This window comes from Sus scrofa, chromosome X, assembly GCF_054392235.1.
Source record: "Sus scrofa isolate SSC_HxYL_T2T_F1_AM1 chromosome X, Sscrofa_HxYL_maternal_Yorkshire_Landrace_v2.0, whole genome shotgun sequence".
Lineage (NCBI taxonomy): Eukaryota > Metazoa > Chordata > Mammalia > Artiodactyla > Suidae > Sus > Sus scrofa.
This window is the reverse complement of record NC_139401.1, coordinates 74220149-74235357: the sequence shown is the minus strand read 5'-3', so window position 1 is coordinate 74235357 and position 15209 is coordinate 74220149. Positions and strand designations below refer to the sequence as shown.

Genomic DNA, 15209 nt, shown 5'->3' with positions numbered 1-15209 from the left:
AGGTATAGTATCATGTCATCTGCAAATAGCGATAGTTTTGCTTCTTCCTTTCCAATTTGGATTCCTTTTATTTCTTTTACTTCTCTGATTGTTGTGGCTAGGACTTCCAGAACTATCTTGAAGAGTAGTGGTGAGAGCGGACATCCTTGTCTTGCTCCTGATCTCAGTGGGAATTCTTTCAGCTTTTCAGCATTGAGAATGATGTTTGCTGTGGGTTTGTCGTATATGGCCTTTATCATGTTGAGGTACGTTCCCGTTATGCCCACTTTCTGAAGGGCTTTGATCAGAAATGGGTGTTGGATTTTGTCAAAGGCTTTTTCCGCGTCTATTGAGAGGATCACATGGTTTTTATTCTTCAATTTGTTAATGTGGTGTATCACACTGATGGATTTGCGGATATTGAAGAACCCCTGCATCCCTGGGATAAATCCCACTTGATCATGATGTCCAATCCTTTTAATGTATTGTTGGATGTGGTTCGCTAGTATTTTGTTGAGGATTTTTGCATCGATGTTCATCAGTGAAATTGGCCTGTAGTTTTCTTTTTTTGTGCAGTCTTCGTCTGGTTTTGGTACCAGGGTGATGGTGGCCTCATAGAATGAGTTTGGGAGTATCCCTTCCTCTGCAATGTTTTGAAAAAGTTTCAGAAGGAGAGGTGTTAGCTCTTCTCTAAATGTTGGATAGAATTCGCCTGTGAAGCCATCTGGTCCTGGACTTTGGTTTCTTGGAAGATTTTTAATCACAGTTTCAATTTCAGTTCTTGTGATTGGTCCATTCATCTTTTCTATTTCACCTCAGTTTAGTCTTGGAAGATCGTACTTTTCTCAGAATTTGTCCATTTCCTCTAGGTTTTCCATTTTATTGGCATATAGTTGCGTAGAGCAGTCTCTTATGATCCTTTGTATTTCTGTGATGTCCATTGTTACTTCTCCTTTTTCATTTCTAATTTTATTGGTTTGAGTCCTCTGTCTTTTTTTCTTGATAAGTCTGGCTAGGGGTTTATCGATTTTGTTGATCTTTTCAAAGAACCAGCTTTTCGTTTCATTGATCTTTTTTGTGGTTTTCCTTGTTTCTATTTCATTGATTTCTGGTCTGATCTTTATGATTTCTTTCCTTCTACTAACTTTTGGTCTTGTCTGTTCTTCTCTCTCAAGCTGCTTTAGATGTAAAGTTAGCTTGTTTATTTGGGCTTTTTCTTGTTTCCTGAGGTGGGCTTGTATGGCTATGAACTTTCCTCTTAGAACGGCTTTTGCTGCATCCCATAGGTTTTGGAGTGTCGTATCTTCATTGTCATTTGCTTCTAGGTATTTTTTAATTTCCTCTTTGATTTCTTCAGTGATCCATTGGTTGTTTAGTAGCATGTTGTTGAGTCTCTACGTGTTTGTGTTTTTTGCAGTTTTTTTCTTGTTGTTGATTTCCAGTCGTATAGCATTGTGGTCGCAAAAGATGTTTGATATGATTTCAATTTTCTTAAAGTTACTGAGGTTGGATTTGTAGCCCAGGATATGTTCAATCTTAGAGAATGTTCCATGTGCACTTGAGAAGAATGTGTATTCTGTTGCTTTTGCATGAAATGTCCTATAAATATCTATTAAGTCCATCTGGTTTAATGCATCATTCAGGGCCTGTGTTTCCTTATTGATTTTCTGTCAGGTTGATCTGTCCATTGATGTAAGTAGGGTGTTAAAGTCTCCCACTATGGTTTTGTTATTGTCAATTTGTCTTTTTAAGGTTGTTAGCAGTTGCCTTATATATTGTGGTGAACCTGCGTAGATATTTAAAATTGTTATAACATCTTCTTGGACTGATCCTTTGATCATTAGGTAGTGACCTTCTTTGTCCCTTAAAATATTCTTCATTTTAAAGTCTATTTTGTCTGATATGAGTACTGCTACTCCAGCTTTCTTTAGATCCCAGTTTCCGTGAAATATTTTCTTCCATCCTCTCACTTTCAATTTGTATGTGTCCGTAGAAGTGACGTGGGTCTCTTGAAGACAGCATATATATGGGTCTTGTTTTTGTATCCATTCAGCCAATCCATGTCTTTTGGTTGGGGCGTTTAGTCCATTAACATTTAAGGTTATTATTGATATGTATGTTCTTATTTCCATTTTAGTAATTACTTTAGAGTTGTTTTTGTTGCTCTTTTTTCTTTCCATCTTCTGTTGTTATTTTCTGCCTATAGAAGTTCCTTTAGTATTTGTTGTAAGGCTGGTTTCATGTTGCTGAATTCTCTCAGCTTTTGCTTATCTGTGAAGGTTTTTATTTCTCCTTCAAATCTGAAGGAGAGCCTTGCTGGGTAGAGTAATCTTGGTTGGAGGTTTTTTCCTTTCATCATGTTGAGTATATCATGTCGCTCCCTTCTGGCCTGCAGAGTTTTTGTTGAAAAATATGCCGATAGCCTTATGGGGTTCCCTTGTATGTTACTTGTTTCTTTTCCCTAGCTGCTTTCAAGATTTTCTCTTTGTCTTTTATTTTGGTCAGTTGGATTAATATGTGTCTCGCGGTGTTCCTCCTTGGGTTTATTTTGTATGGTACTCGTTGTGCTTCCTGGATTTGAGTGAGTGGTTCCTTTCCCATGTTAGGGAAGTTTTTGGCTATTATTTCTTGGAATATTTCTTCTGTCCCCTTCTCTCTCTCTTCTCCTTCTGTCACCCCTATAATACAGATGTTGGTGCGTTTCATGTTATCGCAGAGTTCTCTGAGACTCTCTTCATTTCTTTTCAATCTTTTTTCTCTTTTCTGTTCTGCATCTGTAATTTCCACTAATCTGTCCTCCACCTCACTTATTCGTTCTTCTGCTTCCTGTATTCTGCTGTTAGCTGCTTCTAGTGAATTTTTTATTTAAGTAACTGTATTTTGCATCTCTTCTTGTTTCAGTTTTATATCTTGTATCTCTTTGCTCTTTGTTTCCTGTAAATTATCCATCTTTGCCTCCAGTTTATTTCCAATGTCTTTTATCTTCTTCAGCATCAACAGTCTAAAGTCTTTTTCCTGGAGGCTGAGCATCTCCTCTTGGCTTAGCTGTTTTTCTGGAGTTTTTTCTTTCTCCCTCATCTGAGTTATAGTTCTCTGTCTTTTCATTTTTATAGGTTTTTGGTGTGATGACCTTCTTACAGATAATAGAGTTGTAGGGTCTCTTACTTCTGATGTGTGCCTGCCTGTGGCTAAAGTCAGTATGGGGGCTTGCTGTAGGCTTCCTGATGGGAGGGGCTAATGCCTGCCCCCTGGTAGGAGGAGCCGATTCTAATCCCTCTGGTGGGTGGGGCTTAGTCTCTGGATGGAATTAGAGGCAGCGGTGTGCCTGAGGGGTCTTTAGGCATCCTGTTTACTGAGGGGCAGTGCTGTGATCCCACCTGGGTTGTTGTTTGCCCTGGGGCTTCTCAGTGCTGACTGATGGATGGGGCCAGATTTTCCCAAAATGGCCACCTCCAGAGAAAGGCCCTGCTGCTGAATATTCCCGAGAGCTTTGCTTTCAATGTCCTTCCCTCACAACAAGCCACATTCACCCCTGTTTTCCCAGGATGTCCTCTAAGAACATTGGTCAGGTTTGACCCAGATTCCCTTGGAGACTTTGCTTTGCCCTGGGGCCCAGTGCTCGTGAAAGTCTGTGTGTGCCTTTTAAGAATGGGGACTCAGTTTCCCCCAGTCCCGTGAAGCTCTTGCGCACGAGCCCCACTGGCCTTCAATATCAGATGCTCCGGGGCTCTTTCTCCCTATGCCAGATCCCCACACGTGAGAGTTTGATGTGTGGCTCAGAACTCTCACTCCTGTAGGTGAGTCTCTTTCTGTGAACCAGTTAGTTTTCAGTCTGTGGAGCTTCCCACCTGGGAGGTATGGGGTTGTTTATATTGCGAAATCACCCCTCCTACCTCTTGATGTGGCCTCCTCTTTTTCTTCTGGAGTAGGGTATCTTTTTTCAGGTTTCCAATTCATTTGGGTGAAGAATGCTCAGTCTTTAGTTGTGAATTTTGTTGTTTTTAGGAGAGAAGTTGAGCTCCAGTCCTTCTATTTTGCCATCTTAATCCCGTCTCCCTGCAATTTTTTTGTTTTTTTTTTTTTTATTTTTTGGGGTTTTTTTGCCTGCACCGTGCAGAAATTCCCGTTCCAGGGATCAAATCTGCTCCATGGCAGTGACCCAGGACACTACAGTGACAACACCAGATCCTTAACCTGCTCTGCCACAAAGGAATTCCCTGCAGTTATTTTTTTAATAAGCTATATATTTGTCCATAACGGTAATATGGTAGGATACTTTATTTTTTTATACAAAGATTTTGGATAAAATGCACTTTTTGGATTCACAATATTTAGATTCACAATAATTTCTAGAAGCTCGTGATGTGTAATAAGTGGACGTGTTCCTAAATGAAATGCAACTTCAGGATGTCCTGCATGCTTTTCTAAGACTTGGAGCCTGTTGTTAATCATGTCCTCTCTAGCCAGGAGTTAAGGAGAATCAGCAATGATCTAAATTAGATGTTGAAAAACTTTTTCGTTAAGAGGCCAGACAGAAAATATTTTAGACTTTGCAGGCCACATATGGCCTCTGTTGCATATTCTTTTGTTTTTTACAACCTTTTAAAAATGTAAAAGCCATTTTTAGCTCACAGGCTGTGTGTCCAGAAATGTTGGGAAGCTATATTTGGCCTACTTGACTCCTAATCTAAGGTCTATAGAGATACTCATTGGTTTATTGAAGAGGAAATGCATACATAGAGCATTGGTTTTAAAACTTTTTTTTTGAGCAGCAAACCCATTTTTCAGATAGCATATTAAAAGAAACTTTCAACTATAAAGTTGATGAAGGGCAGAGCCACTATACTTTGTTGTTTGAATGTATCATCGAGCCTCCCAAGATACAGTATAAATACCAGTGATAGAGAATGCTGGATGGACAAAAATGAAGGTTTGTCCGTTATCACTGTGGCAGAATTGGGTGTTACTAAAAGATTCTGTTTGTTACTTACTCTGTGGCCTTTTAATAAGAATTCCACTTCAGGGGCCTGGTTAATGAACTGTAACTATTTTGGACTGAAAACACCTTTTCAGGTCTTCTGTCTATTGAATACTTTATGAAATCAACATTTAAACATATAAAGAACTCTAACTGAACTATTTCTTGTAGTTTCCATGTAGTAAATGCTGTTAAATTTGGGTACATGAATTCATCTGAACCAGATTGATAGCATACACCTAAGATCTTTTAACCGAATAAACCAGATGCTTGGTGTTGCTTTTCATTTTTAATATTGATTTTCTCACAGGGGCATGATGATGAAGTATTTGTTTTGGAAGCACATCCATTTGATCAAAGGATCATACTTTCGGCAGGTCATGATGGGAACATTTTTATTTGGGACCTTGACCGGGGGACCAAAATTCGGAATTATTTTAACATGGTAAGGAAATCTAAACTTAGCTTTATTAAAACAGGTTTCTCTTCATATGACAGCTTAGTAATTAAAGTATTCTTAGTGCTGAGGAATCTCTTGTTATCTCTTTAAATCCATATCATAACTTAAAGAATGACTCAAGATCTGAGAGTAAGTCCAGTTGAGAATTATGCCTTTCAGGGTGTCTCAGTAATTGTAATGTTAGCATTTTCCAGTTTTTGGTTCCCAGTTCTGAATTCTAGAAACTCAAAATAGTAAGATTTGGAGCTAACACTAACCAAAATCACACACAAAAAGTTAATGTTTAAACTGTAATCCTAATTAATGAATCACAACAGTGATCATATTGTGTCTGTTTCTGGTAATCCTCGTATAGCTTAGTTAGTAAATCAGGAAGTTGTTTGGCACACATGGAATTGGAGATATAATACTTGTAAGATACATTTCATACAAACTTCAGAAAAATCTGGTGAGCTTTCTCTTCTCCTAGTAGAACACCCTCCTGTGGTAATGGGAATGTTGATATTCTCCATGTTTAATTTTCCTTTCTCTTTTTTTTTGATTTTCCTTTCTGAAGAATGGTTCTGACTAAACATTTCTAAATTGTTGGCTTTTGAGACCCCTTTTGTAGACTTTATACAGATTCAGAACATTTAAAATATCCTTTGTCTTTTATTAGTGAGACTGATTTGTGTGCTTTAATTTTAGGATGGTTAAGTCTTATATTACAATTTAAATATGGAGATAATATCTTGACTTTGCTGAGGTAGTACCTTTGTCAATTTGGTTGTGTTTAGGTCTTTTTTATTCTACTCAGCATTCATTAAGTCTTATATTACAATTTAAATATGGAGATAATATCTTGACTTTGCTGAGATAGTACCTTTGTCAATTTGGTTGTGTTTAGGTCTTTTTTATTTTCCTCAACATTCATTTAGTTTATCTTCAGATATGACATTGCTAATAAAGTTTGATGACATCCATTGCATTTTGAGTCTCCCTAATTTCTTTCAGAGAGAACTTTACTGTTACAGTAGGGTTCTGTCTACAGAAATCAGGAAGTACATTGGAATGTTGATGCATCACAGAATCCAAGATATTAGCAAGCAGAAGCTATTGCCTACTTATTATTTGAAAATTACCTCTTAAGATAACTTAAAATTACTTCTAAATTTCAGATTGAAGGCCAAGGCCATGGTGCAGTGTTTGACTGTAAATTTTCACCAGATGGAAACCATTTTGCCTGCACTGATTCTCATGGGCATTTGCTGCTTTTTGGATTTGGATGCAGTAAATACTATGAAAAGGTTAGTATATTTTTGTTGTAGATTGAAATTTTTGATTTTGTCATTCATAAATCTTATTTGAAGTATTCCAGTTAATGAGGATTATTATGAGCCAATAAGATATAAAATAACAAAAATCATCTCTTTTGGTAAAATTTTTTTATCACTGCCAGAACATAAGGATCGACAATGCAAATTACTATCAAGATGGAGGGTGAAGTAGATATAAAAATTCATTAGGAAATCCTTTTGTTTAGAACATGTTCTCTGTACTGCCTTTCAGATATAATAAGAGAATAACTTTACCAGATTATATCCTTTACTTATCCTAAATTGGGAATAAACAGCTGGGGACTGAATTTTTATTTTCTTGCTTGGCTTCTTTACCTATTACTGATCTTGTTAAAATATTTTCGAAGCTAACTTAATTGGTTCCTTATATTTTATTAGTTGTGAATTTAGGATTCTAGAATATTGGAGTTGGTAAAGAACTCTGAGTCTTTGAGATCAGCTCAAAACTTGAATCACCTTTGAGTGTATTTGATGCAATTGATATTTACATGCCTCACCATTTATATTATACTGCATCTATGCTTTTTTAATTCTTTTGCCACACCCATGGCATTTGGAAGTTCCTAGGCCCGGGATTAAACATGTGCCGCAGCAGCAACCCAAGCCGCTGCAGTAAAAATGCAAGATTCTTAACCCACTGTGCTACAAGATAACTCCTCTATCTATTCTTATTTGAATAAAAATGAGAAAGAAAAATATTTATAAAAGTTTGTTAGGTTTTTGCAACTTAAAAATAGCTAACTTTATCTATTCTCTTCTTATCCTAATTGAAGAAATACGATGTAGGAGGGCCAGAAAGTAATAGATTGTAAGGTTTTCTGGGGGAAAAAAAGGATTATGACCTAGATGATTCAATTCTACCTAGAGGAAATATACAGCCATAGAGGACAATAAAGATAATGTAAAAATTGTCTGATTTGAAAAACGCATATGCTCTAAGAGTGGAAATAAATGCTTATCTATGAATTTCCTGTGCACATTAAATACTAAAAATCTGTCATAAAGATTCCAGATCAGATGTTCTTCCATACGGATTATCGACCGCTTATCCGTGATGCCAACAACTATGTATTGGATGAACAAACCCAACAAGCTCCTCATCTCATGCCTCCCCCATTCTTGGTGGATGTTGATGGAAACCCTCATCCCACAAAATTCCAAAGGCTAGTACCAGGACGAGAAAATTGTAAAGATGAACAACTTATACCACAGCTGGGATATGTGGCTAATGGTAAGTTATCTTCAAAATTTAATTTAAAACATTTTTCAAAATATTATACTTGATGCTATTCTCTCTATATTACCATGCTAAAACTCTGTAGTAGGTTATAATGTATTTTACCTAATACTCCTATTAATTTTCAGTTGTATAGACCTTTATACCTTACCAAAGTACTTTTACATTATTTATCTCACCTGGAAACAGATAAATGGATTAGGACAAACAAGAGTATACTCAAGCAGAGAATGTGTTGCCCTGCTTCCTTAGAACCTGAACATATATATGATCCTATTGTTTATAGTATTGACTTCTAGTGATGATTAAATGTACTAACTTTAATGTGTCCATCTTTTATACTTGGTGAAATTCTATTGCTCATACATAGTATTGCTATTTTAATTTGAGAGTCCATAGTTAATAGTCTGAAGAAGAGGAAATTTAAAAAACTACAGACTGGGAAGTGGCAATTTACCTATCCTCCTGTTTGAAATATAAAGAATTATTAAGTGTTGGGAAGCATGATTGTGAGTGTTTAACACTCAAACTTCGAAGATAATGAAGAAGCGGTGATGAATGTGAAGCACGATGGGAGGATTGTGGAATAAGATATTGAAAGAAGCTATTCTCTATTAAAGAAGCTCCTCTGGTTGGCATATTTCCTTGGGTATACTGCCTCCACTGTATGCTCACACAGCAGAATGTCTTCATACTTTAGTTTGTTATTTGTAGGTTTTCTTCCAGGTGGAGATAGTGTGTTATTTATTCGCAAATGGAATTTTTAAAATTTTTGTTTTATTTTATTTTTTTAACAGATTTTTTTTTGGTCTTTTTTTGTCTTTTCTAGGGCCACACCATCAGCATATGGAGGTTCCCAGGCTAGGGGTCAAATTGGAGATATAGCTGCTGGCCTATGCCACAGCCACTGCAGCATGGGATCCGAGCCACGTCTGCAACCTAAACCATAGCTCATGGCAATGCCGCATCCTTAGCCCACTGGGCGAGGCCAGGAATCGAACCCACAACCTCATGGTTCCTAGTCGGATTCGTTAACCACTGAGCCATGATGGGAACTCCAGCAAATGGAATTTTTTCAAATTAGAGTAGATGATTTACAATGTTGTGTCAATTTCTGCTATACAGCATAGTGACCTAGTCATACATATATATATATAATATAGATTCTTTTTCTCATATTATCTTCCATCATGGTCTATCCTAAGAGACTGGATAGAGTTCCCTCTGCTATACAGTAGGGCCTCATTGCTTATCCATTCTAAATAATAGTTTGCATCTACCAACCCCAAATGGAATTTTATTTTGTTTATTTTTTATTTTTTTGCTCTTTAGAGCCATATGTGTGGCATATGGGAGTTCCCAGGCTAGGGATTGAATTGGAGCTGTAGCTGCCAGCCTATGCCACAGCCACAGCAACGCAGGATCTGAGCCATGTCTGTGACCTACACCACAGCTCCTGGCAATGCCAGATCCTTAACCCACTTGATGAGGCCAGGGATTGAACCTGCATGCTCATGGATACTAGTCAGATTCATTACCGCTGAGCCACGATGGGAATTCCCCCAAATGGAATTTTATATCATTGTATGTCCTTCATTCTGACTTGAGTCGACCTTTATGGAATGAAATATTGCATTTCCTTTTATGTTCTCTCTCAGAAAGATTTGTAGAACAACGAAATGCTGTTACACGTATGCCAATAGTTACTTTGTTGATATCATATTTATTAAATGAGGTGGGAAACATGAATATTAAATAGATAAAACTGAAAACATATGAATACAAAATATAATTCATAATAGCTTAAATAATTCACCATACTTTATTTCCTGTAAGACTTGATCACTTGGCTACTCTATCAGATACCATTTAACCTGACTAGAGGACAAGATGAAAAACAGTTCTAAGATGTATTTAAGAAAGAAAAAGATCATAGAGGTAAATAAAGGTTTTATTCAGATATAATTATTAAATTTCATTATGTCATAAGAAATAGTTTCTATACTTACCAATATCCTGAGGTGTTATCAAATGAGACAATATTTGAAAGACCGTAATTTTGATTTCTTTCTGAAAGTAGATTCTCCTGAAAGACACAAAGCATTTTAGGTATTTGCAGTTGAACTTGTAATAACCTTACTCAGATCTCTACTCCCAGCTTTTAGCTTGGAATATTCCATAGAGAATATTCATTTTTAAATGAATAATTTAATAATTTTTCTTTAAGATGAGAGGGCCCTCATAATAGTGTCTAATTTGGAGATATTGGTTAGGTCAAACATAAGAGCTGATATATGCTTTCTTTTTTTTTTTTTTTTTTTTTTTTTTGTCTTTTCTAGGGCCACACCCACAGCATATGGAGGTTCCCAGGCTAGGGGTCTAATTGGAGTTGTAGCCACCAGCCTATGCCACAGCTACAGCAACACCAGATCTCAGCCACGCCTGCAACCTACACCACAGTTCACGGCAATGCCGGATCCTTAACCCACTGAACGAGGCCAGGGATCGAACCCACAACCTCATGGTTCCTAGTTGGATTCGTTAATCACTGCACCACGGTGGGAACTCCCTTTATTTTCATTTTAATCCTTTTAAAATTATTTGTTTAGAAATTTATAGATTAAGCACAATCTTACTATATATATATATATATACATATATATATATATATATATATATATATATATATAATTTTTTTTGGTCTTTTGTCCTTTTAGGAACTGTGGCATATGGAGGTTCCCAGGCTAGGGGTCGAATCAGAGCTGCAGCTGTTGGCCTATGCCAGAGTCACAGCAATGCCAGATCCGAGCCGCGTCTGTGACCTACATCACAGCTCATGACAACACCGGATCCTTAACCCTCTGAGTGAGGCCAGGGATCGAACCCACAACGTCATGGCTCCTAGTCAGATTTGTTTCCATTGTGCCATGATGGGAACTCCACGATCTTACTATAATTATGGTATACTAAATGTAAATAATTTTGTGGCTTTTATATCTTTGGTCTCATTAAGGTGATGGTGAAGTAGTAGAACAGGTTATTGGGCAACAAACCAATGACCAAGATGAGAGCATTCTGGATGGAATAATCAGGGAGTTACAAAGAGAACAAGATCTGAGACTAATTAATGAAGGAGACGTTCCACATTTTCCAATTAATAGATCATATTCTGCTAATGGTGGTAAGTATGTATATATTTGTAAAAGGTATGACAAATGTACTTTCATTATTTTACATGTACCAAATAATTACATGTGAGGAACATTTTATGTTTTTAAATAAAAGCATCATTTTTTTTTTTTTTTAAGGCTGCACCCACGGCATATGGAGGTTCCCAGGCTAGGGATCTAATCAGAGCTACAGCTGCTGGCCTATGCCATAGCCACAGCAATGCCAGATCCGAGCCGTGTCTGCGACCTACACCACAGCTCATGGCAACACCGGATCCTTAACCCACTGAGCGAGGCTGAGGATCAAACCCGCAAACTCATGGTTCTAAGTCAGATTCATTTCCACTGTGCCACGATGGGAACTCCTAAAAGCAGCATTTTTATTAATTTAGAGTTATGATATCAGATACAGCAAAATGACATAAAGTCATTGTCATTTGTGGCTGAAGTGTTTTACCATCTCCTCTAAAGAATACAAATGATGTATTTTAATATTCTGTTTCTTTTTAACTCAGTAATGTATTTGCAGTCTTTACTTTTGTTCTCTTATTCTAATAAGTAAAGGTACTACAATAAGTCCAGCCCCTTTGTAGGGGAACAACCTATAAAGTTTTCAAACTTAAAACCATTCTAAGTTTAAAAATCACTTCCCCCAAATTTTACCCTTCTTTGTTGAAATGGAAGCAGCATATCATTTGTCTCTCTTGAGTTTACAAAAACACACTGGAAGACAAGAAGCCCTCTTTTGGGGGGATACAGATACAACTTTTGTTTTGGTGGCACCTGTGGCAGGCAGAAGAACCTGAGGCACTGCAGTGATAATGCCAGATTCTTGATCTCCTGAGCCATCAGGGAACTCCTGGATGCAACTTCTTAATCAACTCTCACAAGTTTGATCTTAATTATAAGTATTATTCTTCGTTTTATAGGAAGATACTTTCTAGTTTATTTACTTATTTGTTGCGTTATAGGGCTGCCCCTGTGGCATATGAAAGTTCCCAGGTTAGGGGTCGAATTGGAGCTACAGCTGCTGGCCTACGCCACAGCCACAGCAATGTGGGATCTGAGCTATGTCTGTGACATACACCACAGCTCATAGCAATGCTGGATCCCTGACCCACTGAGCAAGGCCAAGGATCAAACCTGCATCCTCGTGGATACCAGTCAGGTTCATACCACTGAGCCACAATGGAAACTCCTCTGGTTTATTTGTAACTGATACATAGTTTGTTAATTACCAGTATTATTCAAACCTACGGTATGTCTTCCTTTACATTACATGAAATGCATTTGAGTTTTGTATAGTTCTTAACCTGTATCATTTTTACATTTATCAAGAACTATTAGTCCTACTTTAAAAGGCAGTCCTTGGAGTTCCCATTGTGGCTCAGGGGGTTAAGAACACAGCATAGTATCCATGAGGATATGAGTTTGATCCCTGGCCTTGCTCGGTGGGTTAAGGATCAAGCATTGCTGCAAGCTGCAATGTAGGTTGCAGATGTGGCTTGGATCCAGTGCTGCCATGGCTATGACATAACCCACAGCTGCAGCTCTGATTTGACCCCTAGCCTGGGACCTTCCATATAGCTGCAGGTGCGGCAGTAAAAAGAAAAAAAGAGAAAAAAAAATAAAAGAATTAAATCCAATCCATTAATGGAATTTTGGCCAGCGTGTTTCCTTTTAACATGTACATGATTGAGGCTATTTACTTGGGTATTGTGGCATTTTGGAGTCCACAGAAATGAATAAGATGATTTAAATTTGAGGTGATTTACAGGTTATTCATATCCTTATTTCTTTAGTATCCTATGAAATTAAAATAAAAACATTCTTTGTTCCTGTCATTTGGAACAGCTAGCTCAGATGAGCTTTCCTTGACTTAAAACAAGATAAGAAATAGGCTTGTAATCAATCCTATATACCTAGGACTTTTGTTCCTAAGACACAAAACTTTCTTAGAACCCTGATTTAGGGATCAATACCTTCAGTATTAGGTTTCTGTGGATAGAGTTGAAATGCTGTTAGTCAAAGTGACCCCATTGACTTCTCTTTGCAGTGCTCAATTGTTTTGAGTTTTTTCTGGTGCTTATTTTAACAGTTTAATGTTTCAGTTTCCATTTTTTAAATTTTCAAATATAGCAAAAATAAATGGGAACCTTTCTAGAGGATTAAAGGAAACTTTCATTCCTTATTAATTTTGAAAATGAAATTTCTGATAATTTAAAAAAATTTATAATTCTTCTCTTACTGTTTTTGTAAACATTTATGGATCTACCAAATATGTTAAATACACTTTTTTTTTTCCTTTTTAGGGCCACACCTGTGGCATATGAAAGTTCCCAGGCTAGGGGTTGAATCAGAGCTACAACTGCTGGCCTTTGCCACAGCCACAGTAACTCCAGTCTGAGCCTCTTCTGTGACCTGTGGTGCCGCCCACAGCAGCACCAGATCTTTTAACTCACTGAGCAAGGCCAGGGATCGAACCCACATCCTCATGGAGATTGTGTCAGATTCTTAACCTGCTGAGCCACAACAGCACTCCCTTAAATACACTTTGTGTATTTACTGGGCATTAAGTAGATGACAGATGTGAAAATGCTTTGAAAAAAATGAAAAGAGCAATGGAGACATCAAAGATTTATTGAGTGCCTGCTTTACTTATGAGACTATAAAAACCATAAAGAGTGTCTAGAAAATGTGTTAAATGGGGATAGCAATATTGTCCAGCAGTACTATCTCTAAATCTCCTATTTTATTTATTTATTAGAAGTTTGGCATCTTTGCTCAGAAAGTTCTGCTTTCCTTTGTTTTTGTGTTAGCTCTGAGAAATCCAAATATGGACATATCTTCTTCCCCAAACATTGGACTCCGACGTAGTGGTCAAATTGAAGGTGTCCGACAAATGCATAACAATGCTCCTCGAAGCCAGATGGCCACTGAACGAGACCTCATGGCATGGAGCAGAAGAGTAGTGGTCAATGAACTAAATAATGGGGTTAGTAGGTGAGTTATTATGGTAACCTTGATAAGAAAATCGAGGGCTTTCTTTTTTAGTGAGTAAATTAAAATGTACTATGTTGGCCTAATAACTAAGGTTTTTTTTTTTCTTAAATTTTAGCTGAGTAATTCATTAGTTTGTCCACATTATTCCATTAGTTCATTCCCTAACACCTATTTTGAGATTATCTTAAATTTGCTTAGCTTTGTGATAAATTGTTTAGGGAACACTAGAAAATGATAAACATGGTCTCTGTCTTCTATGAGTTCATAGTCTAAAGATAAGAAAAAATACTCAAGTAAGAACATGAGGCCATATGTGATTAAATATGTCAATGATACATAGACCCAAAATTCAATATTATCTGAGGAGAAGGTGATCCATACAGTATTGGAGTAGTTTGGGAATGCAATATAGATAAGTAATAGACCCCACTGTTTTGAATATATTTAGAAATGTCATTTAAGTACACTTCTTTGGAAGAAAGGATTCCGTTAGGATTAATTTCAAACTTTCAAACTTTATCTCCCTAACAAAACCTTTTTACTACCTTTCAATAAGCGGTAAAATTAATTTGGTTTCACCATTTCTTTCTTTAGCAATAAAAAAAGGAGACATAGCTAATTTATAAACTGAATGCTACCCACTGGCAGTAGAGCAATTTGAAGTAATTCTTTTCTCAAAATGTAGCATTGTCTGTCAGCAGATGAAAGGGTAAACAAACTGTGATGCATACATATAGTGGACTATTATTCAGGCATAAAAACTTATCGTACTTGCTACAAGAATAAATATTGAAAACATTATACTAGAGTTCCCTTGTGGTACAACATATTAAGGATCTGGCGTTGTCACTGCAGTGGCTCAGGTTGCTGCTATGGCGTGGTTTTGATCCCTGTCCTGGGAGCTTCTACATGCTACAGGAACGGCCAAAAGAAAAGAAAGAAACATTATGCTAAGTGAAATAAGCCAGACACAAAAGGACAAATAGTGTTTTCTTATGATTTTTATTTTTTTCCATTATAACTGGTTTACAGTGTTCTGTCAATT

At 37.0% G+C, this 15209-nt stretch overlaps 1 protein-coding gene across 5 annotated transcripts in view; it reads left to right on the top strand.

Moving 5' to 3' along the window:
- Positions 1-15209, top strand: part of BRWD3 (bromodomain and WD repeat domain containing 3) — a 166746-nt gene that overhangs the window by 79012 nt on the left and 72525 nt on the right. For all 5 annotated transcript variants that reach the window (XR_014834757.1, XR_014834756.1, XM_085006785.1 and 2 more), the window contains exons 15-19: positions 5268-5402; positions 6575-6703; positions 7760-7985; positions 11005-11172; positions 13981-14164. Coding sequence is in view for 3 of the 5 variants with exons in the window: in XM_085006785.1 (XP_084862911.1) it covers positions 5268-5402; positions 6575-6703; positions 7760-7985; positions 11005-11172; positions 13981-14164 (842 nt within the window). In the remaining 2 variants the exon portion in view is untranslated. The remainder of the gene's footprint in view (positions 1-5267; positions 5403-6574; positions 6704-7759; positions 7986-11004; positions 11173-13980; positions 14165-15209) is intronic.